This window comes from Lytechinus variegatus, chromosome 2, assembly GCF_018143015.1.
Source record: "Lytechinus variegatus isolate NC3 chromosome 2, Lvar_3.0, whole genome shotgun sequence".
In the NCBI taxonomy this organism is placed as follows: Eukaryota; Metazoa; Echinodermata; class Echinoidea; order Temnopleuroida; family Toxopneustidae; genus Lytechinus; species Lytechinus variegatus.
This window is the reverse complement of record NC_054741.1, coordinates 64,883,068-64,908,635: the sequence shown is the minus strand read 5'-3', so window position 1 is coordinate 64,908,635 and position 25,568 is coordinate 64,883,068. Positions and strand designations below refer to the sequence as shown.

The 25,568-nt window shown below is 35.0% G+C and overlaps 1 protein-coding gene across 3 annotated transcripts in view; it reads left to right on the top strand.

Annotated features, from left to right (window-relative positions):
- Positions 1–25,568, top strand: part of LOC121408658 (ubiquitin carboxyl-terminal hydrolase 32-like) — an 81,339-nt gene that overhangs the window by 6,164 nt on the left and 49,607 nt on the right. For all 3 annotated transcript variants that reach the window (XM_041600197.1, XM_041600196.1, XM_041600195.1), the window contains exons 3-4: positions 3,815–3,920; positions 19,202–19,326. In XM_041600197.1, the coding sequence (XP_041456131.1) occupies positions 3,815–3,920; positions 19,202–19,326 (231 nt within the window). The remainder of the gene's footprint in view (positions 1–3,814; positions 3,921–19,201; positions 19,327–25,568) is intronic.

The following is a 25,568-nucleotide window of genomic DNA, read 5'->3' as shown; positions in this document are numbered from 1 at the left end:
CGTGTACATTGCATCGAAATATCAACAAAGATTGTATATCAACTACATTTTATTCTAAGGTAATACGCCTACAAATTTCTTGTAAATTCAACTGCAACTGGTGCCATTTGGTTCATGCGAACTGAATGCTTTTTCTGGTAAATTGCCTCCAGCAATGTTGCATTTTATGCGGAAGAAGTTGGTACAGCAAATAATTTAAAGATTTGCTAAATCTCCCCTCACCCATCCAAATTGTATTAGATTGCCCCTCCTTCATCTCTGCTCCCATCTGAATTGGGAAGCCTTTCACAAAGCACTCTGTTGGTGATTTTGGTTACAAGCTACTGCTATTTTTGCGATTGATTGGCTTAGAGCGAATATGTTGGTGATTATTATCGAGAAAGTGCTTCATGAAATGCTCTCTAGTTCTCAATGTATTGCTAATGTCTGACTCATCCATTTGAGGAGGAGTAAAGCCATGTTCTGCATGGAAAGTGGTTCTGGATGTAAAGTGATGCAAGCAGATTTTCTTTAACCAAGGACTTGTGTTTGAATCTCCTTGCTTTAACAAGTACGCTGTTCACAGTAGAAAATCTCCATTAGAACAGGGCCCCGTCTTACAAAGAGGTACGATCGATCGTAACTCTATGGAAATCCATCAGTGTCATAAATTTTCTACATAAAATTTTCAAAATGTCCTTTGTAAATAAAGGCGAACAGACCAAATGGTCAAGAAAACAATGAATTTATTTATTTTACGTCATATCTAGAAAACATATTTTGAACATTCATGCATTTTTAATAGATGTTGACATTGCTGGCTGTCTTTGTAATTGAAAGGATCAATCGCAAATCTTTGTAAGACGGGCCCTTAAAACATCTTGTAAAAGGCATACTATGCACATGTATAGTGGCAGCTCTTCAAACATACATGCACCACAATGCTATTTAAATTATTTTGTAATGCACTTTCACAAATTCATTATTAATACATTCACATAAAAAAGAGAACAAAAGATCTTTAAGGGAAAGCGAAGGGTATGAGGGAAGAAATAAAGAACATCTACATGCACTTTATTAATGAAGAGGTACTCCAGACTAGTAAAAATTATAGGCTAGATGTCCATAAATAGAGAAAATTCAAGAGCAAAGCACTGGAATTTCATCAAAATCTGATTGAAAATTAAACGTTATGGAATCTCAAAATTGAGCACATGTATTTCGTGAAAAGCAGTTTACATGCAGAGATGGGTTGATATCTGTCAAATTTCAGTTGGTTTCAGAGTTTTGATGTCACTATAAAAGTTACCCATACTCATCTTGATTGACTATAGAGTATGTACATGTATGTAGATTGAAAAAAAGACCCACAAATACATTTAGTACAGGTTCGACATCTCTCTTCATGGAGCAAGAACAGCTCCATGCTCACACGATGCCAGTGGCTCTCTAGTCTACTGCGAAGAGAACAAAACTTTGACACAGAGCCAGAGGTGAAATGCCAGAGCTAACTATAATTGGTGATGTCTCCCCCCCCCATAGTGTCATTTAAAGGACAAGTCCACCCCAACAAAAAGTTGATTTGAATAAAAAAGAGAAAAATACAACAAGCATAACACTAAAATTTCATCAAAATCAGATATTTTGAAGTGATGTGCACATCCTTGGGTCCGTTTCATATTAAGGACTTGCAACTGTTGGAACTTGATTCTGATTGGCTGATGAGCCCTGTTACCATGGTAGTTGCCATAATGACAAAGTTATAACAGTTGTACGTCCTTTATGAAACACGCCCCAGGTTGGTAATGCAAATGAGGTGACTAATGATGTCACCCACTCACTATTTTTTTTTTGTATTTTATTATATATGAAATTTAGGAAACATTCACATTTTCTCCTCATTATCCTGTGAAACAAAGTTTTGTTCCCTGTACATGTTGTATACCAATGTTTTTACATTTCATGGTTCAGTTGGTCCTTATTGTCACATCGGTAAACAAATGAAATATTGTATAATTCAAACAATACAAGACAAAAGAAATGGTGAGTGAGGTATATCATCAACTCTGTTATTTGCATAATCACTGAGTTGTGCATATAACTCTTAATGTGAAAAATAAGCAAAACTTAAAATGTCATAACTTTCTTATTTTACAATTACAATCTGATTTGATGGACTTTAAAGTGTTGTGTTTGTTTGATTTTTCTCTATTTATTGAAATCAACATTTTACTGGGGTGGACTTGATCTTTAAAGAAGTGAAACATTTTCCCTGGTTGAATTACAGAGCGCATGAACAGAATGAGCACAGAAAAGATCACAGAATGCTGTCCTATGAGAAAGGAAAAATTGCAATGAGTGGAAAAGACATCACTGGTGTTGTCCATGTCATTTGGTTTCCTTTCCTTGTCATTATAGCTGGCAATGAAAACAATATCCTGTGCTAAAGTACAATGTTGGAGACCTTCTGGCTTGCAGAAAATTAGGCCACATCTCAGTATTATGCTGAAATGATGAAGTATTATTTGATCAATTGTTTTGTTGTTTTTATTGCTACATGTTTTATCAGATTATTGTTGTGCATGACAGTAAAGTTTTCTCTGAAAATATTAAAAATACAGTGTACTTCTTAAAAAGAAATATGGCCATTTTATTAGGCCTAATTCTACTTTCATGTGTATTTGAATAATTCCATATGCACCTACTGTACCTGTAAAGTTAAAGTGCATTAGATCCTTGTACATTTAAAGCCCAGTGCACACTACGCGACGGATTGCACCAAGCACCGAATTGCAAATCAAAATCAGAGTGTGCATGCCAACCTACATGTACAACACGTTACAACTGTGACCCGCTTTGTTGCAGTCGGATCTCGGACCAAATCTCAGCCATTTGACATGTCAAATGTTTCTGCTATTTTGCTAGTTTCAAGCACTCAGATGATGTCATGGTCAGTTTGCTGTGCTACTGCAGCGCAGGCAAAGTTCATGCGAAATAGATGTACGAGTCGCCGTGAGATGCAACGCGCAGTAGAGCTGTTGCAATTGTGCGCGTTGACAGGTCAGTAAAGCAATTGCATTAACATGCGATTGGCAACTTTGTTCCAATCGCATGATGTAAGTGCAATCGTGTTGCATAATGTGTGCCGGGCTTAAAGGGATGGTCCGGCCTGAAACTATTTATAGCTTAATAAATTCACTGAGCAAAATGCCGAAAATTTCATCAAAATCGGATAACAAATGACAAAGTTATTGAATTTTAAACTTTAGCAATATTTTGTGTAAACAGTCATTATGAATAAGGTATTTATTAGGTAGGCTGATGATGTGACATCCCCACTTGTTATTTTGTATTTTATTATATGAAATTAGGTTTATTCGAAATTTTTCCTCCAAGAACTAGAAAAATTTTGATTGACAACTGATTTAGTGCATTAGATATTTATTGCTGCAACTTATTTCATTATAAGGGAGACTATATTATTCACATAATTATGAAATAATGAAAAAAATATGATTTTATGTAATAACATGAGAAAACTGAAAGTGGGGATGTGACACCATCAGCGCACCTCATAAATATGCATTAAATAGATTTATTTATTTAGATATAAATATTTTCAGCCCAGACCATCCCTTTAATTTAAGGTTCAAGAGATGAATATTATAGAGGGTACATGTACATAGAGGTCTTTCAAAATGTTGCACAAATGTGCCTGTATGTTAGAGTATTTCATGTATGTTCAGTTTTTCAATTCCACCAATTGTTCATGTGGGCTGATGATCTTACAATGTTTCCATAATTTCTTTGATTGCTCTCTTTTTTTGAACTTCAGCATCTTTTCTTTGCTTTCGGCGGGACTAATAAGGGAATTACTTTCAAGGATCTGTTTTGTGGACTTGTCTTGCTGACAAGAGGAAGGCAAGCAGAAAAACTTAGATGTAAGTATAATCCAATTTTCTTCTGGAAAAAAAAGTAAAGAAAAACTAATAGGCCTACTTGGTATCTGTGTGATTTTTGGCTCAAAATGTTTTTTAAACACTTTTGCAGGCTTGGGAGAAAGTGGCTTTTTAATTGTTTTAGTATTAAAAGGAGTTGAGAGTGCCCAAATTGTGCAGTGTTTATGTAGGCCTATGCATACTGTACAGGCCTATGCCTTGAAATGTTGTATTAAAAAGTGATGTCGCATCAATACCCTTTCCTATTTAAAACGTGCTTTTTTAATTTACATCTAAGTTTGCTAATGAGGCCAATATAGGAAAATGAGAAAAGTTGTAAAGTTAGGTGTTTTTTAACTGAAAAACATGACACCATCTTGCCCTCCCCCAAGTTGAGGCCACATACACGTACTCAACATTACCTTTATTGAGCGGCAACTCGTTTTGTAGCTTTTTGATTCAAACTGAATCAACGGATTGAAGGGAATGACAATGCAATCACTTGTCTGCAAGCATCCTTTGCGTACTGGTATGTGTATCAGACCTGCCAGATCAGATTGAATACAAGGCTGAAGGCCTACACATGTATGAAAACGGGTACAAGTCTTAAAAGTTCCCCGTAATATTCCATGATCTCACCTGCCTGAACAAGAAAAGTTTTCATTAATTTTAGGAAGATACAAGATTTGCATTCCAATAGCACTGAGGTGCATCACTCCTCTGTCAAATGAGAATTTCTTTATTTCTCACTTCAAATATCCCCACAAGTTTGGAAAAAAAACCTGCAGAAGTTCCTAAACAAATAGGCTGACATGTACATGTACATTATGTCGGCCTACATGTACATGTACCTACTATCTTTACCATTCATTCAGGGATATTGCAAATTATAATATATAAACTCCCAAGATAAACCTGTCACAGTGTCAGATATTGATAATATTCCTGATAATAAATGATCAGGTGAGAGGTGATTTCTGTTATTGTGAATCAATTGGATGTACATGTACAGTATGTATAATGTAGAAAAGTAATTTTTGGGGTCTGAAATTTAGATGATAATGGTGTGCACTGTACAGAGAAATTAGAATGGTCTTGCAGATTGCGGATGCTTTCTCAACAGTCACCCAGGTGGGGATACTATTAACATTCCTGTAACAGAGGATACTTCCATCTTGCATGATAGTTACTGTATATCATGTAGGCCTGTAATATTGACTGCACTCACTGCAGACAGATGGATAGTGTTGACCCAACCATGCCCCCTTTTTGGGGTCACTTTAAAATCTTCAGGTGTTGGGTATTGTTGGGAGTATGATTTTGAATCCGGGGGGGGGGGGGGCACTTACATTGACGAGTGGATACCATGCGCGACCAAAAAAACACGTAAAAAGGATGTCTGTTTCGAGATAGGGCACGTTATGTACTCTAAACACACTAAAATAATGAAAAAAGGTATCTATTTTTGATAATTTTCGCTAGGAAAGCTACAGTACGTGTTTAGGGTCGAATTTGCGAGGGTATGAAAAATTAAGACTAAAATGTTTTATAAAGGATGTACTTTTTGCCCAAGAGTCAACATTACGTGTTTAGAGTATGATTTTTGCGCGAGATGTGGGAGGTGGGGCTGTACTAAACCCAATCAGGTAAAGGTAAAACCAACTAGAATTTAATTCGTCATGCGGACGAATTAGGTGGTCTGTCATGATTTTTCATTCAGAGTCGGCTAATGTATAAAATGAATAATTTAGATATGATTGATAATCTTCATTCTAGATATCCTAAGAATAAATTTTGACCATTGCTCAATGTGATTATTAATGTTTCCCATAGACTTTACACGTAAGCAATTTTGAGAATTACAATTCCAATATTGCAAGTGAAAAACGGGCGTGATCCCGGCATCTGATCAAAAAGTGGAGGGCACATTACCGAAAGCCCAGAATCTCAGCTATAACATATTAAAAGCTCCGGCAAAACTGACAAAAAGAAATGGAGATATGGCTCACGAAATAGAGGAATGTCGAATCTAGTTTTGAGAAAAAGTCATGTCCCATAGAGATTACACACAAAATACATGTGATATGAAAAAAACAATTATAATCTGTTTTATCTTGCTAGATTTAAACTTTTATACCTTTTAATTATCATAAAGGATCATGTAAGAGGTGGCAAAAAGAAAAAAAAAATGAAAAAAAATCATCTTTTCTACCCCAGGAATCGAACCTCCGCCCTCGAGAAAGCAAGTCAAATGCGTTATCCATTGAGCCACGATATTCCCCATAGAGATTACACGTAAGCAATTTTGAGAATTACAAGTCCAATTTTGCAAGTGAAATACGGGCATGATCCCGACATCTGATCAAAAAATGAAGGGCACACTTCCGATAGCCCAGAATCTCAGCTACAACATGTTAAAAGCTCAAGGAAAGCTGACAGGAAAAAATGGAGATATGGCTCACGAAATAGAGGAATGTCGAATCTAGTTTTGGGAAAAAGTCATGTCCCATAGAGATTACACGCAAAATGAGGAAAAATGACATTCCTCTTTTCATCGCTGTTTTACGCAATGATGCGTTTCTCAAAACGAATATTCATGTTAACTGAGGAGAAAGAGTACATTATAAACTACAACATATTGAAATCTGGGCGAAAAATGATCTATATTCGAGAAGTTACAGCCAAATTTGCATAAATTTGATGACGTCATTTTTGAAAAAAATGAAATTTTTAGTTTGGGCGCCTATTTCATGACGTCACGATATAATTTAGGGACAATGGTGACATGAAATCAAATCTACAACTCATACTCTATCGATATATGAAAAAAAAATTGGGGGTCAACGGACTTTTTAAAGAGCTACAGTGAATTTACAATAGGCATGTTTTTGCCCATATATGGCCTATAGTGAGAGCTCGCGCGCACACGTGCTGCAAACTTTAATGGGTGTTAATTTCGTTATTAATGGTTGTAGAAGGTTGATCAAGGTATCAAATTGCTCAGAATTTTATTAGCAATGCAATGATATTAAAAGAAACGGTTTTTCTGCCTTGTGTTAAGGTGTAACGCGCGGAAACGCGCGCGCATATGTGCGCGCGCGCAAATTTTTGAAATGCTTAAAATGACCTGAAACGTACCCAAAAAAATTTATAGGTCAATTGGACGATTTTTTTACCTTTGACGCGCGCGTACGCGCGCGTCATGACCTCTACATGACTTTTGATGACATTGACATTCGACCCTTGACATAAAGTTAATGTCATGTAAATATTGTTAATTTTTGATAATTGATAATGAAGATATGATCAAATGAAGAATTTTACAAAATGGCGCGTAGATGACGTCATCATGACCAGATGACCTTGAAAAGCTTATTTTGCCGTCTCTATGATAGATTCTATATATGACGAAAAAATCAGCAAAATTGATTCAGCCAATTTCGAGAAAAGTTGGCGACAAACATAGGTGCCAAGAATAAAGAAATAAAGAAATAAAGAAAATTCTGACGAAATCAATAGGTGATCTGTCGTAGACAGACCACCTAATGACAGTGGCATAATAATTAGGTGGTCTGTCTACGACAGATCACCTATTGATTTCGTCAGAATTTTCTTTATTTCTTTCTTTCTTTATTTCTTTATTCATGGTACCTATTTTTTGTCGCCAACTTTTCTCGAAATTGGCTGAATCAATTTTGCTGATTTTTTCGTCATATATAGAATCTATCATAGAGACGGCAAAATAAGCTTTTCAAGGTCATATGGTCATGATGACGTCATCTACGCGCCATTTTGTAAAATTCTTCATTTGATCATATCTTCATTATCAATTGTCAAAAATTAACAATATTTACATGACATTAACTTCATGTCAAGGGTCAAATGTCAATGTCATCAAAGGTCATGTAGAGGTCATGACGCGCGCGTACGCGCGCGTCAAAGGTAAAAAAATCGTCCAAATGACCTATAAATTTTTTTGGGTACGTTTCAGGTCATTTTAAGCATTTCAAAAATTTGCGTGCGCGCGCGTTTCCGCGCGTTACACCTTAACGCAACGCAGAAAAACCGTTTCTTTAATATCATTGCATTGCTAATAAAATTCTGAGCAATTTGATACCTTGATCAACCTTCTACAACCATTAATAACGAAATTAACACCCGTTAAACTTTGCAGCACGTGTGCGCGCGAGCTCTCACTATAGGCCATATATGGGCAAAAACATGCCTATTGTAAATTCACTGTAGCTCTTTAAAAAGTCCATTGACCCCCAATTTTTTTTTCATATATCGATAGAGTATTAATTGTAAATTTGATTTCATGTCACCATTGTCCCTAAATTATATCGTGACGTCATCAAATAGGCGCCCAAACTAAAAATTTCATTTTTTTCAAAAATGACGTCATCAAATTTATGCAAATTTGGCTGTAACTTCTCGAATATAGATCATTTTTCGCCCAGATTTCTATATGTTGTAGTTTATAATGTACTCTTTCTCCTCAGTTAAGATGAATATTCGTTTTGAGAAACGCATCATTGCGTAATACAGCGATGAAAAGAGGCATGTCATTTTTCCTCATTTTGCGTGTAATCTCTATGGGACATGACTTTTTCCCAAAACTAGATTCGACATTCCTCTATTTCGTGAGCCATATCTCCATTTTTTCTTGTCAGCTTTCCTTGAGCTTTTAACATGATGTAGCTGAGATTCTGGGCTATCGGAAGTGTGCCCTCCATTTTTTGATGAGATGCCGGGATCATGCCCGTATTTCACTTGCAAAATTGGAATTGTAATTTTCAAAATTGCTTACGTGTAATCTCTATGGGGAATATCGTGGCTCAATGGATAACGCATTTGACTTGCTTTCTCAAGGGCGGAGGTTCGATTCCTGGGGTTGAAAAGATGATTTTTTTTTACATTTTTTTTTTCTTTTTGCCACCTCTTACATGATCCTTTATGATAATTAAAATTTATGAAAGTTAAAATTTAGCAAGATAAAACAGATTATAATTGTTTTTTTCATATCACATGTATTTTGTGTGTAATCTCAAGGGACATGACTTTTTCTCAAAACTAGATTCGACATTCCTCTATTTCGTGAGCCATATCTCCATTTCTTCTGGTCAGTTTTGCCAGAGCTTTTAATATGTTATAGCTGAGATTCTGGGCTTTCGGTAATGTGACCTCCACTTTTTGATCAGATGCCGGGATCATGCCCGTTTTTCACTTGCAATATTGGAATTGTAATTCTCAAAATTGCTTACGTGTAAAGTCTATGGGAAACATTAATAATCACATTGAGCAATGGTCAAAATTTATTCTTAGGATGTCTAGAATCAAGATTATCAATCATATCTAAATTATTCATTTTATACATTAGCCGACTCTGAATGAAAAATCATGACAGACCACCTAATTCGTCCGCATGACGAATTAAATTCTAGTTAAAAATATTGTTGTACTTGTTAAGGGGTCAATTCAGGGAATACTTGCGAAGAGAATTGTTTTGTTTCCAATACTTGTTATTAAAGGGGAAGTTCACCCTGAGGAAAACTTTGTTGTAAAAATTGCCGGAAAAATAATAAAAAATATTGGTGAAGGTTTGAGGAAAATCCGTTAAAGAGTAAGAAAGTTATTAGAGTTCAAAGTTTTGGATTTGTGACGTCATAAACGAGCAGCTGCCCCATGTGTTATGTAATATAAAATGCATGAATTTCAAATTTTGTATGGTTCCTGATGACTTAATTTTGTTTTCTATTCATGATTGGGTGTGAAATGATTTGTCTATTGATATACAAAAGGTACAGAGAAAACCATTTTCAATTTTCTGAGAAAATGACATTTCATTGACTTTTTACCATTCACTATGTAGGAATACTGCTCGCATATGACGTCACAAATCAAATAATTGAAATTCTAATAACTTTCTAATTATTTGATGAATTTTTCTCAAACCTTCGGCAATATTTTTTATTATTTTTTTGCTTTTTTTACAATAAACTTTTTGTCAGGGTGAACTTCCCTTTAAAGGGTAGGGTTTCGCACATCAATACTTGTTTAAAAGGGGTGCATTTTCTGAACATGGAAAATATGTGTTTAGGGTGCTTTTCGAGACCCCATGATCGCGCATGTTATCCACTCGTCAATGGAAGAGCCCCCCCCCCCTCCCTGGTTTTGAATGTAAATTTTAACCTTAACTATCTCATTTTAGGTGCCGTTTTATTGTACTCTTCATCATTTTATTTGACAATTAATTTGAATTTGAAGTAGGCCTGCAGGCTTTTTGACAATCATGGGCATACATATACATGGTACTTGTAGGCCTAAATATAAAATTTTATGCAGAAAAGTTAAATTTTCCTGTAGATACAAACTGATGTTTGTGCAAAAGCAAATGAAATATAAAAATTAACCGAGAACAGAATTCTATGGGCCATACTACATTACATCACTGATTTTTTTTTGCATGCAACCCCTAGAATAAGAAAATTGCATTGGATTTCTTTGGAAATATACTGCTTCTCCTTTTTATAGAATATGCTCTTTTCCTCTGACCTTTTCGTTTCTATTCTTGAAAGCAAACACATTACGAGGGTGGGCTTCACCTTTAATTGGGAACCACGTTTAATTGGCCCGTCATATAGTATCACAGCTCATCATGACCTTCGATGAAGGAATGGGAAACAAACTGGCAGTAATCCATGGGATTCCATGCTGGTAGCTTGCCAGGCTTTGAACATGGAAATCCCAGCTTTCAATTTCACCCTAACTCTAATCCATGCTTCACAATTCCATGTACCGTACAACCATGGAGCTATTACTATGGTACAACGTTTTACCATTCTGCATAAGAAGATCACTAGGTCCGTCTGCACCAGCCTGAGTTTTCAAATAATCGTGCCGTTTCTGTTACACCAAATTACTGTATCCCGATCATGGGATCTGAACAATCTTGAGATTATTTGTAATGGAGATGCAATCATTGGGATGTTCGCTGGATTAATCTAAAGATTGCAATCCCAAGACAGGATTACTTGCATAATAGTGCAGAATTTTATGAATTATCCCGATGATTAACAGGTGCAGATGCACTCAGGATTATTCATGGCTTTAGATCATAATGCATCAATGCTTTGCTTGAGCAGGAATTGCTCTTCTTGCGCTGGTGGAGATGGGGTTTCTTGAATCTCGAGATTAATCGCACTGAGGGCTGATTCGGGCTAAAATCTAGAGATTGAGCAAACTCGGGAGGGTGCGGCACTGCCTGCTGTGTTGTGGTACATGTAGGTCCATACTAATGTGGATCTTGGACATGTGCATCTGGCCATGTTGTGATTTGTATTTTTGTGAAACGTGCACACACTGGAAACGTCAGGTTGGGGCTAAATTCTGGACCACCTGTAATAAGGGGTGGGAGAAAGAGAAGGAGTGAGGAGAAAATGTGGTTTGTGAACGTAAAATGTATTTTAATGAGGTAATGGGATTTTATAGAAAAACAGTACTTAGAGATTTCTTTTTCTTGTTTTAAGTGTTTTTTAAGAAACCATTTTAGATTTCAGAATGTACATATCGCATTTTGTTGTACATGTACAAGAATAAACTGGGGAAACATTCTTTTATTTTAAACAATGGAGATACACCCTGCGTTATGTATTGTGTCATGTTTATTTTTAGACTAATACTCTTCAATTGCCCTCAGAATCACAATACAATACTCATGTGAGAGTCTACTTTATGTGTATTTGTATGTACAACATTTCTTGCTGATATATTCATTGGTTAATCAAAATGTGGTCTCACATTCGATCATTCTCTAGACTTTATGTTCTTCTGTGCCTTATCTTGACACCATGTTGGAGGCCATGAATTATGATATATTAAGGGCGAGCTGCCACTCTTTTGTCTGCTTGACACGAGACTGCATCGAATCACAATAAGGAACAATGACACAGTTCAAAATATGAATTATGATATACATGTACATGTAAGAGTAATTCATTTTCGTAAAGCAAAATATAAAAGAAATTGTGAGTTAGTGACATTATCTGATGTTTATATTAGTAATTCATGTTAATTCAGTTTAAAAGAATGAACTGCAAGATGTGATGTTTTTAATAAAACACATCTAATAGGCCTATCTACATGTATAAGCTTAGCAGTTCCCTATGTGCCTGTAACTGTTATTTTGATGAAATTTTTAGTGTTAAGCGTGTTTAATTTTAATTTTTATTTTCTCAAATAAACTTTTTGTTGGTATGGATTGCCCTAAAAAAATAAGTAGGCCTATTCATACTTGTCTTCTAGCTTTATTGCTTGGTGGAAAAATACTGCTAAGACTCTGGCTTTGAGTAATATCAGAGTTTAGGCATGCAAATTTGTGTCATGTAATTGTATACTTTGAAAAATAATATCAAGAATATGAAGGGATCTCTCATCTCTAGACCTTGCATGCCCATAATTATCAACATTTTGTCCTTGAACGTGTGTTTTTCACATAATTTTGTATGAAACACATGCATGTAGGTCACAATGGATTGGAATATTTCAAAGCATGATGAATGTTGGTAAAACAACTCTAGCATGGTACTCAAATAGACAAAACAAATGGGATTGTCAAGTCAAATTACACAGACCTTTGATCTGCTACATGCCATATTGCATAGTGTTCGTTTGGGTTTTCAGGAGTGCTCCGTATAAACTCCAAAGGTCGTGGGTGGAAGTAGATTTTTTTTCTTTCTTCTTTCCTTTGAACTAAAATAGGAAGGGATCTCATTTTTAATTACTGTCAATGACAATGCATTAATTTGTTGTACATGCACTAGTATAAAAAAGGGAATGTAGTTACTGTTGTTTTTTTGTAATTCCATAAAAATATGTACGTCCGACCCCCTATATGTGGGGCCTTCATTTCATGAAATTTTCTGTCTCTGATTTCTTGTTCTTTTGACTTTCTCTAATGCTCTCAAATGACCGTGATTTGGTCAGTTTATGAATTGAAACTAGAAAAATGGGGTCAGATGTACAAAAAGGTTGATTATATTATGGAATTGTCCTTTGGCAACCAGAGCTTGTATCCAAGTTTTGATTTGATTTGATTTTTTTGGGTTTTCTTCTGCATCCATAACATTCGTATACATTTTCCATAACATAATATACATAATATGTTAGCATTTTTGGCATGAATCATAAATAAAGTGTACTAAAAAAATAATTCCAGACAAAAATGATTAACTACCAAATTATTATATGATACATGTATTCACAATTTGCAGAAGGATTGTCATCATAAGCAGATTGCTTGAAAAAAAAAGACAATCCCAAGTTTTGAGTACCGTGTAATTAAAATTGATTTCATTTTCCAGAAATTTTTTGTTTCAATGACTTTGAAGAGGTCCAATCTAAGCTAGAAAATTTGGTAACTGTGCATGTAGGATCTTTTTCTTGCAGTTTTATGCAGAGCTGATCACACTGCTCCATATGCATGGGCCACCAATTGTTAAACAAAAGTTGATTAATCTATACTTTCTAAATTTTATGTCCCCTATCATGTACTTGAGCAAATTAGAAAACCCAAATTGTGTACGTGTTTGTGAGAATATTATCCAATGAATAATTTCAAACTAATATCAACTTGTATAGCTAAAGCGGTTTACTAAAACACCATTGTGATTTACATGTACAAGGAACACTTCCTCTGCATATTGAATAGAATACACATAATTATGCCTTCAAGTATTTGCTTTTTCAAGGTCAACCCCAACAAAAAGTTGATTTGACAAAAGGAATAAATGAATCAAGCTCAACACTTGAAATTTCATAAATATAATTTTTAATGAAAAGTTTACATGTATGCAAATCATTTAATATCACATACTATTTATTTTGTATTTTATTGTATGAATGTACTAATATTCTAATTTTGCAGATTTATGTTTTAACCAGGAGTTTAAAACAATTATTGAATCACAATTAGTCATCACAATGGCAATTCCACAAATTAAAAAAGCTGTCAATTTTTTTTACATTATAAAGTACAACATGAGGAAAAAATTGAAATATGTGATACTTCACATAATAAAAATATTAAAGAAATATTGGGTGATTTCTATTTGCACGATGTGCACACAAAATTCTGCTCTTATTTTGCTTTGGATTTTATGAAATGTGAAGTTTAAATTCTTCCTCTATTTATTGTTTTGTTGAAGTGCATTAAAACAAAAAAGAATATTTTCAAGCATTTTGATTTAATTCACTCCATGTACAAGTACATGTATGTCCAATTAAGAAACGCTATTCTTGAATAAAATACAACACATGATGGGAAACATACAGTCTTTATTTCTGTAATTTTTTAATGTTCATAAAAAGGCAATTTATTAAATGGAGCCTGTTGGAGACAAAAAAGTTATACCGAGTCTCACAATCCCATCCCTGACTACATGTACTTAATTTTGAATTATTGTTTTGTAATTTCTCATGAAAGAAACCTAAAATTGGAATACCTCAAGTATATTTGGGCCAGTTAGTAATCTTCAATAAACTATTTATTTCATGACTTGTGTTTAACGAAATAAGTTTGACTTTTTTTTACATTTTTCACTTCACTTCTTGTAGGCCTCAAATACGTATGTGACTGTATAGATTTTTGTGTGAGAGTATGTGGTTATCTTTAGTTGATCTGAATACATTCAGCTATATTGGGTATGAGGGACCCTTTTTGATACTGAATTCTTGAGTGATTTATTATTGATCATTATAGTCAGCTTATCGCCTCCATCTTAAATCAGTTATCACCAAACAGTGATGTGAATCTTCATCAAGAAGGGAACTCGGTAAACCATCCAAAGCAGTGTGCACAGCGGAGAAGACAAATCGGCTCTCTGTCTGATATTCGATCATGAATGTTTAACAGTGGCATGTTGAGAATCTGATTGTGGGGAGTGTTTCACAAAGAAATTACTATGAGTAACGACTTAAAAAAGACTAATTGCAAAAAGCTGGGTGTATGCAAGCTCAGCCACATGGCCTTTACGAACCCATTTTTTTATTTAAAAATGTTAACCATTGTTTCTGACTCATGATTGCTATGTGAGAGGTAGAGGCCAATCAGCGAGCATATCATACCCTTTTCATAAACCCATCCTCCAATTAGCCGCCTAAGAGTAATGCGGATAATTCAATAAAAATTGCATTCACAAACTCCGAAAATAATCCGCACTATTTTTACGAGCGCCCGTCCTGAAAAAGGCGGATAATCGTCATGACAACTGGACACGCCCCCTCCGATGTGGTGGTGTTGGAAAAGGGTGACCTTGTGACCGCACCATGGCAATTATCCGCATTATTTGGAAATTTGTTCATAAAGTCAAAATCTGGTCCCGATGCTATTATACGGATACATGTTATAGCAGCAACAGAGTAATGCGGATAACTCTGGTCCTCCTCCGATTTTACGACCAAATTATGCTGCTATTAGCCGCATAATTGGGTTTATGAAAGGGGTATAAGTCTCATCAATAAAGCCCGTACGACAGAAGCGAACATATGTGAATACCAAATTAAACCAAATTATTTAATTTTGCCATCTGGTATTAGACAATCTTTTAATAATGAAATATAATATTTATGTAGTATGCAGTACCAATGTGTGCAGTTTTATTAGGAAAATGTCATGATTTGCAAAAAATAACAGGTAAAGTCTCCCATCATGTTATTTATGTGATGGAAAAATAGTCAATTGATGTTCAGTACTATTATTAAAGAGTATTAAACTTGAGGGGGTAGGTCTGTTTTACACTATCAATGCATACTGACAATTCTAAAATTGTAAACAAAAAGAATGTGTGGAAACATATCTGGAATATTCCTTTAATAGCTTTCTGTCTTGTTTATTTGCTTATCCTTCTGTTAGTAGGGGGAAATTTGCCCTTCCCCCTTGCCCCTCTTATTCTCTTGGTGGCTGAAATGAATTCATCTGCACTTCCGCAGACAGGATTGTATTGATTCAGGAAGATTCAGAATGGATGTGAAAGAGACGAAAGGGTTTGTGACTGGAATTGATGGTCGGAATCTCTAGGCTAGATTTTTTTTCCACCGCTCTCCTGAGAATATGACTGTACAGCATTGAAAATCATACAGAGCCTAATTAGAGGCACCAGAAATTTGAATGAAGTCTGTGAGATTTCTCCGTCTCTAATTCAAATACTGCTGCTGTATTGAAGCTATTCTGGGTTAATAGTGATTGATGAAAACACTGAGCAATGCATCTCTTTATGAAACCTTGTTTGATAATACCAAGGTCTAGTTTGTTCTATAGATGCCCTGATTACATATCCTTTTTATTGTAAGTGATTATGTGACAGGATTATTTTCCAGGTGAAAAAAATACAGCAGTTTATTGCTTTGCTTCACAATCTTTATTTTTGTTGCCTAAAAAGTGTACACTCTGATGAATGCATGTATGTAATCCTTTAAGATTAAAAAAGGAAGAAATTTTAGGTTTCAAATAATTTTCCAAATTAGATTTGTCCAAGATATAACCACAGTTGATCTGGATTACATGTATATTAACATGTAAAAGCCTAGAGTTCTTTAAAGGTCAAGTCCACTCCAGGAAAATGTTGATTTTAATGAAAAGAGAAAAATCAAACTAGTATAACGCTGAAAATTTCATCAAAATGTTAAACTTTCGCTTATTTTTCACAAAATAGTGATATGCACAACTCAGTGACATGGAAATGACACAGACGATGATGTCCCTCACTCACTATTTCTTTTGTTATTTATTGTTCGAATTATACAATATTTCATTTTTTACAGATTTGAGTGATTTGACAATAAGGACCAATTTGACTGGACCATGCTAATTCCACATGTTCAGGGAGGAATTAATGGTTGTTTCACTTGACAACGAGGAGAAAATTTGAATATTTCATATTTCATTTAATAAAATACAAAGGAAATAGTGAGTGGGTGACGTCATCAGTCTCCTCATTTGCATACGACCAGGATGTGAATATAATTGTGTTGTGAAATTAAGTGAAATTTCATAATGTCATTACTTTCTTATTTTACATCTGATTTTGATGAAATTTTCAGTGTTATACTTGTTGGATTTTTCTCTTTTTATTCAAATCAACTTTATTTTTGGGTGGACTTGTCATTTAAGTGTTAGCTTTTGGTCTGTAGGCTGCATTGAGCTCTTTGTATGGAGGTACATGTATAGTCTGCTGGTCAAACCCTTCACTCGAGTTAAGGGTCTGAATGTGCAGCCTACTCATGCCTTGTACTGAAGGCAACAGCAAGTTTTGTATGTGCTAGTCTTTGTGTGGAGGCACACTTGTTGATCAAAGTTCAAATCAGGGTCTGTGCCTGCAGACTAGTACATGTAGGCCTACATTGTACACTCAGTCCTCATTTTGCACTTTAATTAAAGGTAAAGTTCATTCTAAAGATGCATGAATTTCAATTTTTTACTGGTCCATGATGACTAATGTATTTTTTTATTTTTCATATCAGAAGAGGGTGTGAAATGAATTTGTCAGTTGATATACTGAAAGTACAATAAAAACCATAATCGATTTTTTGAGGAAATTATATAAATTGATATTTTTAATTCACCATACATGGAAACTGCTCGCATATTTAATAATATTTTCTACATGTATGACTATGTTATGTTAAGCATTCACAAATTCTTTAGTCAGTCCGGCATGGGTATTCAGTACAATAATTGTTTAAATTAATATACATACATACATATACATTTCACATAATATACAAGTACATGTATAGACCTGCATAATTAATTGATACCCCTAATACATGTAAGTACACATCAAACAAAGGGTGTTTGATTGAATGATAAGAAAAAAAGGCTGATTAAAAAAAAGAAAGAATCAAAATCATACATAAGATATTGAAGAAAGTTATGATAGTCATTAAAGTTGTTTCAAGACACTGTCATGCATGTATCTCTGGCAAGATGGATATCTCATCTAGGAATCATCTAGGAAGGAAGGGAGGGAGGAGGGGGGGGGGGTTCTTGCTCAAGAATAAATATATCAGGTCACAAGAGGTCTTCACCAAATTAACCATCACCCTCCAAGGCATGGGGGTTGACAATAAACCAGCATCGCGGTACCTATACGCTGGTGAGGGATGGAGCCCGATCGTTATTGTCGCACCGCTCTCCGGTTATTGTTAGTCGGGGGAAAATTGAACGTGGTGTTGCCCTCAGCTGGTCGTTTGTTGACAAGTCCGCTATTGATGTAATGACAGGATCAAAAAGCTAATAATACATGTGTGTGTGTGTGTGCTTGGATGAGGGAGAGATCTCAGGGTTTTGAGTCCTGACTGAGTGATAGAGAGTCCACCAGTAAGATTGAATTCTAGATCTCTCCCATCAATATTGACTAAGCATTTCATTACTTGTGCATGTATTGATTGAGTTTCCAGATAGACATACATAGGTATGATTTTTTGTATTGTGGAGCAAAATATTTCAGAGTTTGTCTTATTCTGGACATTGCACTGAGTACAATACACATTTAAGCCAACATGTATGTATGTACATGTTTGCGTATATCATATTTCATTATAATCTCTTGTTTGTTGCCTTATGGTGACTCCTCAATGTTTTAAAATGGAGTTATTGAAGATCCTTAAATTGGGATAGTTCTTATGAAAGCCAAGGAAAAGGATGCTTTTTTTGGTGATGAAAAAAATCAAAATGAAAATCCACATTTCATTTATTCGGAATAGATATCTGAGAATAGCAATTTATTCCAAAAATTAATGTTGCCCAATTGATCATGGGCATGGCAGCCATTGTGCAGCACCAGATCAATGAGGCTCATATCGTGTGATGCCATGTAAACTGCTCTCTGGTAGAAAATTCCATGAATTTCAGCTTTCAGAATTGAATAATTTGTACAAGTATATCCTAAATTTTGAAACAAATTGTAAAGTAAAACACACTATTTAAAAAAATACCAGTTCTCAAAATGCCATTTGAAAAAAAAATCATCATTGTGTGGAATGAGCAATATTTAGCCAAAGGGGAGCTAGACATAAGTGATGTCACAGAAATCTAGAACAAAAATTCATAAAATTGTTCTCCTTTGATGGATATTTTTTCCAGAATACCATGGATTTGTTTATTTGGAAAGTATCTAGGGTAAACATGGGTTTTTAACATTGTAATTTTTTTTTCCAAACATGAAAAAGGAAAATTCTGTCAGTTATTTATGTATGTTTTCTATTGATTTCGATTTTTTGTCCAGTTATATTTGCAATGTGTGCAAACCAGGAGAATGGCCTGTATGTTACGAAGATGGATCTCAACAATTTCATCGCAGCCTGTGACGGTAACACCCCCGCTGCAGACCTCATGGGGTTATTCAGAGAGGTAAGGGAATGGTCTTCAGGGTGTCTTTACGTATTAAGATGAATCTACTTGAATTACATCTTTGCTATCAATAGAAAGTTCATGCAATAAAACTTGACATATAGTCACACTCCCTTTGACGATAAAGACATGAGGTGGGTCGTTATCAGACTAAGTTTATAGCCCATGCTCGAGATTCTAGTCCAATAGTCTGGATTTACATCTCTGTGCTTATCAGCCCAAGTGAGGCAATTCTTTATCGAGTGTGAGAGGTGAACTTGGGCTGCAGAGCAATTACATTACATGTAGCACAATAGTGATATGCCAAATTAGTTTTTATATTTTGCAAAAAAAACTAAAAATTTTGAGATGCTTTTCATATTTTGCAAAAAAACTTTGGCTTTAAGGATTTTGAGATGCTTCCCCCCCCCTGGGCATATGCCTTAATGATATCTTTCTAATTTTTTTGTCAAAATGTGTTTTGGCCTGGTGGGTGTTTCATAAAGCTGTTCTTAAGATAAGAGCGACTTTTAAGAACGACTGGTGATCCTTTTTTTGGTAAATGCAATACACCATTGGCGATGGTTTAGCACGAAAGAAAGGTTCACCAGTCGTTCTAAAAGTCGCTCTTAACTTACGAACAGCTTTATGAAACTCCCCCCTGGTTGCGGGGAATCGAGTTTTGACATGGAAAGCGGTGTGTCAGACTGCTTTGGCCCTCATCACCAGGATTCAGTAATAAAAAATCCCTAAACCTTGACGAGGAGGACTTGGTGCTCACGCCCCCGCTCTCAAAGATGATCCATGCTTGATTCTTTGGAATCGGGTCAAGCACACTTCTTTGAAATATGTGATCTTTCATGTTTTGTTATCATTGTTTTTGTAAATGTTGTTAATTATATTGTGTTTCTTTTTCTCTGTGAGTTACCATGTTGCCCTGTGTATAATTTTAAAGTTCATGACCTTGGGGCCATTTCCTAAAGCTGTTCGTATTAAGTTAAGAGCGACTTTAAGAATGACTGGTGATCCTTTCAGATGCGCTAAAGCATTGCCAATGAAAATACCATTTACCACAAGAAAGGATCACCAGTCGTTCTTAAAATCGCTCTTAACTTGCGAACAGCTTTATGAAACACCCACCTGGGCTTATCTATTTATTTATATGTATGGACCTACATGTATGTTCCTTTGTTTGATTTTGAATATTGAAAAAAGTGAAGATTAAAAAAATTCATTACGAATGAAGTTCCGACAGCGTTGGTTGTCATAGATCAGGGGCGTAGTTTTGAAAGAAATAGTGATTTTCACTGACTATTTGTAATAATGAATTCTTTGTCTCTGATTGGCTGAGAGCAAGTGAGTCAGTAAAAATCACTGATAAGAGGCTTTATGAAACTCCCAAGTCCCACGGGGAGCTTGTCATTTATCTGGTGGGTGTTTCATAAAGCTGTTCATAAGTTAAGAGCGACTTTACGAACGATTGGGATCCTTTCTTGTGGTAAATAGTATTTTCATTGGCAATGCTTTAGCGCGTAAGAAAGGATCACCAGTCGTTCTTAAAGTCGCTCTTAACTTACGAACAGCTTTATGAAACGGCCCCCCGTTGTCTGACAAGTCGTCTGGAGCTGAAGATTCTCCCCGGTCTTGATTGGCTGAGGAGCACGGTGACACAACATTTGCTCCTGCGACATTTGCTCAGAAGGCATAGAGTCTAAAAACTTTAGGATTGTTTGTAAATAGAGTTTTTGTTCAGAATAATGTGAAGATAAGGATGAGGGTTTATTTAGTTTTGGAGGTTAGGTTTTATTTTTTGCTTTATAATGTGCATATTTTTATTTGGAACAATGGTCGCTGGAGCAAATGTCAAGGAACTGAGGAGCACAACTGTGGTAACTATTGGATAATGACAACTTTCATGAACAGAAATACTCGACTATCTTTTGGAAATTCAGGCTTATGAGAACATGCCAAATATCAATTATCAGATTGTCCTTCAACTTGGCCAGGATATGCCAGAATTTCTTCCCATGCCAATACTTCTTAACCACAGTGAGCAATCAAGAACTATTACAAGACACTTGTTGTCCCATTTTCCTTAACCTCTCACCGATTCATGTTAGGTTGGGAACTTCAGGCACTTCCATTCCCACTACATCACAAAAATAGCATTAAATTTGGAGGAAATGATTGTTAGGCCTAAAAAAACCAATTTCATTTTGTGCATTCCCACCCATCTTTGACTTGTAGATCTGAGCCAGAAAAGGCCTCTTGCATTCTTACTCATATGTACAAAGAATGTTATTTTTTTTGCATCATATTTTTTCATACTTGTATAAATTTTTCTTGTTTCTTGCATCAAATCTTTCATTTCATTTCAACTTTTTTCACAAGCCAACTTAAAAATCTCTTTAAAATCAACATAAATACAACACAAACATTTCAAAGATAAATATGCAGTGCGCCCCACAAAAATGGAAACCTGTATTCAGAGATAGATTCCAATGTGTTTTTACTGTAAATTTGATACTAATGGCAAGAGTGAAATTTCATCTCTAATTTGAAACCAACAGCTTAGCAAATCGTCCATGCAAGGCAGATTACAAATAATATAATACTAAGACATATCTGAGACGATTTGCGCAGAATCTCAAGGATGAATCTGAATTTGTTCTCATTTCAGGGATCAGTGAGAGAATCTTAGCAGAGAATACAAAAGAAATGCTAATTAGCCAATCGTCAAATTTATGCATGTTCGTCATATCACAAACCAATCTTGTCCAATTTTTCTGCACAACCTGGTTTTGATATTAAACTTTCGAACTCGTTAAATGCATGAACTGTTCGTCACATGTTAGGTATCAAAATGAATAGGAATAATTGAATTATGAATGTTAGATATAATAATAATCTACATTTATATTGATTATTTATTTAGATATCATAATTCATCTGCCTTTGAAGAAAAAAGACATGGGAATCCCGGATTTCTTTTTTCTGTAATGCACTGTATATTGTACAGCAGCTCATCGCATAGAGATATTAAAAATAAGATAAACTTATCATTACAGTGGAAAAAACACAAAAATGTGTTCTGAAAATGAAATACATCATATCTTATTAAAGGGAGTACTACCCACATTCATTTTGTCCAAATTGTCAGGTTGTTCTTTTGGTAATTTTTAAAAATTCAAAGCATATGGGGCAACAAAACTAACTTGGGTATTTTGTCCACCCCTGATTAACCATCTAGTGCAACACCGATTGTTTTTTTATATGGCGTGTCACAAAAGCATCTAGAGTACTTAATATTCGGTAGACTACATGTATGCAACAACGATAATGAGTCGATTGGTCGTTGTGCATGTGTAAGCTTGAACTTTGCACAGTAATATTTCAGTTATTAATGAATAAGGACTCACTATTCTATTAATGTCTCCTTCATTGGTACAAAAAATATGTCTTCATTCGTTGCAGTGTACTACAGTTTTCAGGCAATTAAAATTATGCTCTTATTAATGAAAAAACCAAAACTTTAGGCTATTAAAAACAGGATTATTTTATACAAACCTTCATGTACAGAAATGCATATTTTCTCCCTTAATCATAGTCATATTGGAATATATACATGTACATGCCTGTACATATATGCAAGCGCATCGTATTATTTACACTTGAAGAGGGAATATGACAAGTAATATTGATGTGTTTTTGAGTAGAAAGGGAGCCTAATGTGCCTGAGATGTATCACCAAAGTATAAAGCCATCAATAAGAATCTAGCATGTCCAGTACACAAACCCGTCTGATGCAAAGGCAATACATGTAGATTAGAATCTTAACCCATAAAGGGAACTTATAAATTTTCTGAGGTTTGAATTGGCTTTTATTCCTCAAATGCGCAACAATTATGATTTTTTTTTACCAATTTACATTTCATGTAAAGTACCTTTAAATATTTGTAGGGGAAAAAAATAAAATGGAACTAGACCTACATGTATGCACTGTATGACAGTTAAGCTATGGCACTACATGTATTTCATTGAAAATTGCCAGTTTGCTTTTTCAACGGTGATTTCATTGTTTGTATTACATTTTCCAATTTAAAAGTGTAATAGCTTCAGTTTTCCATTCAGCATGTGCAGGAAATTATATGTGTTTGATTTCAAAGTACTGTAAAAATTTCACTTTGATTCCATCTAATATTTGATACTGTACAATTATTAGGATACATGCATGCATCTACAAGAGGAAATTTTGGGGAATGCTTTAGTTTTATAGACCATATAATCCACTTTCTTCTTCCAGATAATTAACCAGAAATTGTATACATACATATCTTTTACCATATACATTCGTAATTCCGAAGCTTCGGTTCGGATATTCTGAAGGTTTGTTAATCTGAAAACGAAATGAGGTTCGTTGTTCCGAAGGTTCGACAATCCGAAAACGAAACGAGGTTCGTTGTTCCGAAGGTTCGTTTATCCGAAATCGAAATGAGGTTCGTTGTTCATTTCGTTTTTCGGACAAACGAACCTTCAGAATTACGACCTCATTTCGTTTTCGGATTAACGAACCTTCAGAATTACGAACCTCATTTCGTTTTCGGACTAACGAACCTTCGAAATTACGACTCTCATTTCCTTTTCAGATTAACAAACCTTCGGAATTACGCCACAAATGTTCGGATTAACGAACCCTTTTTCGTTTTCAGATTAACGAACATCGAGGTATAGGCAATTTATGTGTTTCGGAATCACAAACCTTAGGAATAAAGGACCTTTGGAATTACGAACCTTCAGAATTACGAAGTGTAACCATGTATTGTATGCTTGTTTTCTATTTCCATCTTTAAAATGTTTATTTTTGACAATTTTCACCTCCCCCAAAAATCATGAAGAATTCAGTGTACATTTGTGAAAGCTTACTTTCATTTTTTCTGAATGTATGGGCAAGTACTTGGTCATGTGACAAAAATTGAAACTCTTGTAGGCCGAAATTAACCCTACAGGCTAACATGTACATGTATTATAGGCCCAATGCAAAAATTCCACCTGCATGAAACATATCATTTCATGAAGAATGTTTCAGTTATTTCCACTGACTAATTTGCTCGCCGCCGATAAGATGCAAGGATTTTCAATACCTTATAACAGTGGTCAATGAAAATCACTGACAAATCTCTTCTAAATGAAATGCACACTCTCTTGGAATCATTCTTTTACTATCTGAGGAGCGAGTTGATGCAGTAAAAATTGTTGTAATTCCAAGTTAGCAATTTTTACAAGCAAATGAATGATGATATTTTATAACTAAATATTAGAAATAACAAAATAATACACTTGAATTTTTAAACAAAATTATTTCATAGACAAATGGCAATGAGCTCAAGATGAATGGTATCCGTTGCTCAATGTTTCCTGTAGCAGATTCCATGTCTACTGCATGTATTAAACCACAACATGAAGAAGTGATTGCCTATTTCAACAACCTGTTTCCAATTTACTATTCATTGCTAGTGGTTTCTTATTGAGGCAGTTCAATCTTCTATCTGTGCTAGCAATGTGTGTGTGTTGATGGATATGACCTTTTGGAAGTGCCGCAAGTTCGTCTCGACCACTCACGATTAGTCATAGTCTTTCGGTTGAAATCCCATGTGTGGAGGAGATCTTTCTCTCACTGATGTTTGTTTACATAAATTCATAAGAAGCATCATTATGTACTGTCCTGTAGATTGCCATACTGAATCGTAAGATCTGAAATATACTTTGCATACTATTATGTGCATGCATTGGAGCAGATTGCTGATTTTTGGTGATATACATGTATGCTCCTGCGACACTAAATTAGCTCCGGTCTTTATGTCTCAGAGGGCATAGAAATAGAGTTAGGAAACGTAATAGATTTTTTGGTTCAGAATTATGTAAAAATAAGTATTAGGGTTTATTTAGTTTTGGAGTTTATGTTTTAAGTTTGGCTTAATGTGCAGACTTTCTATCGGGGATATTGTTGAAGGACAAGTCCATCCCAACGAAACATTTATTTGAATAAAAACAGAAAAATCAAACAAGCATATCACTGAAAATTTCATCAAAATCGGATGTAAAATAAGAAACTTATGATACACATATTTTTACAGTTTTGCTTAATTTCACAACAGTTATCTGCACATCCTGGTCAGTATGCAAATGAGGAGACTGATGACGTCATCCACTCACTATTTCTTTTGTATTTCATTATATGAAATATTCAATTTTTTTCCTCTTTG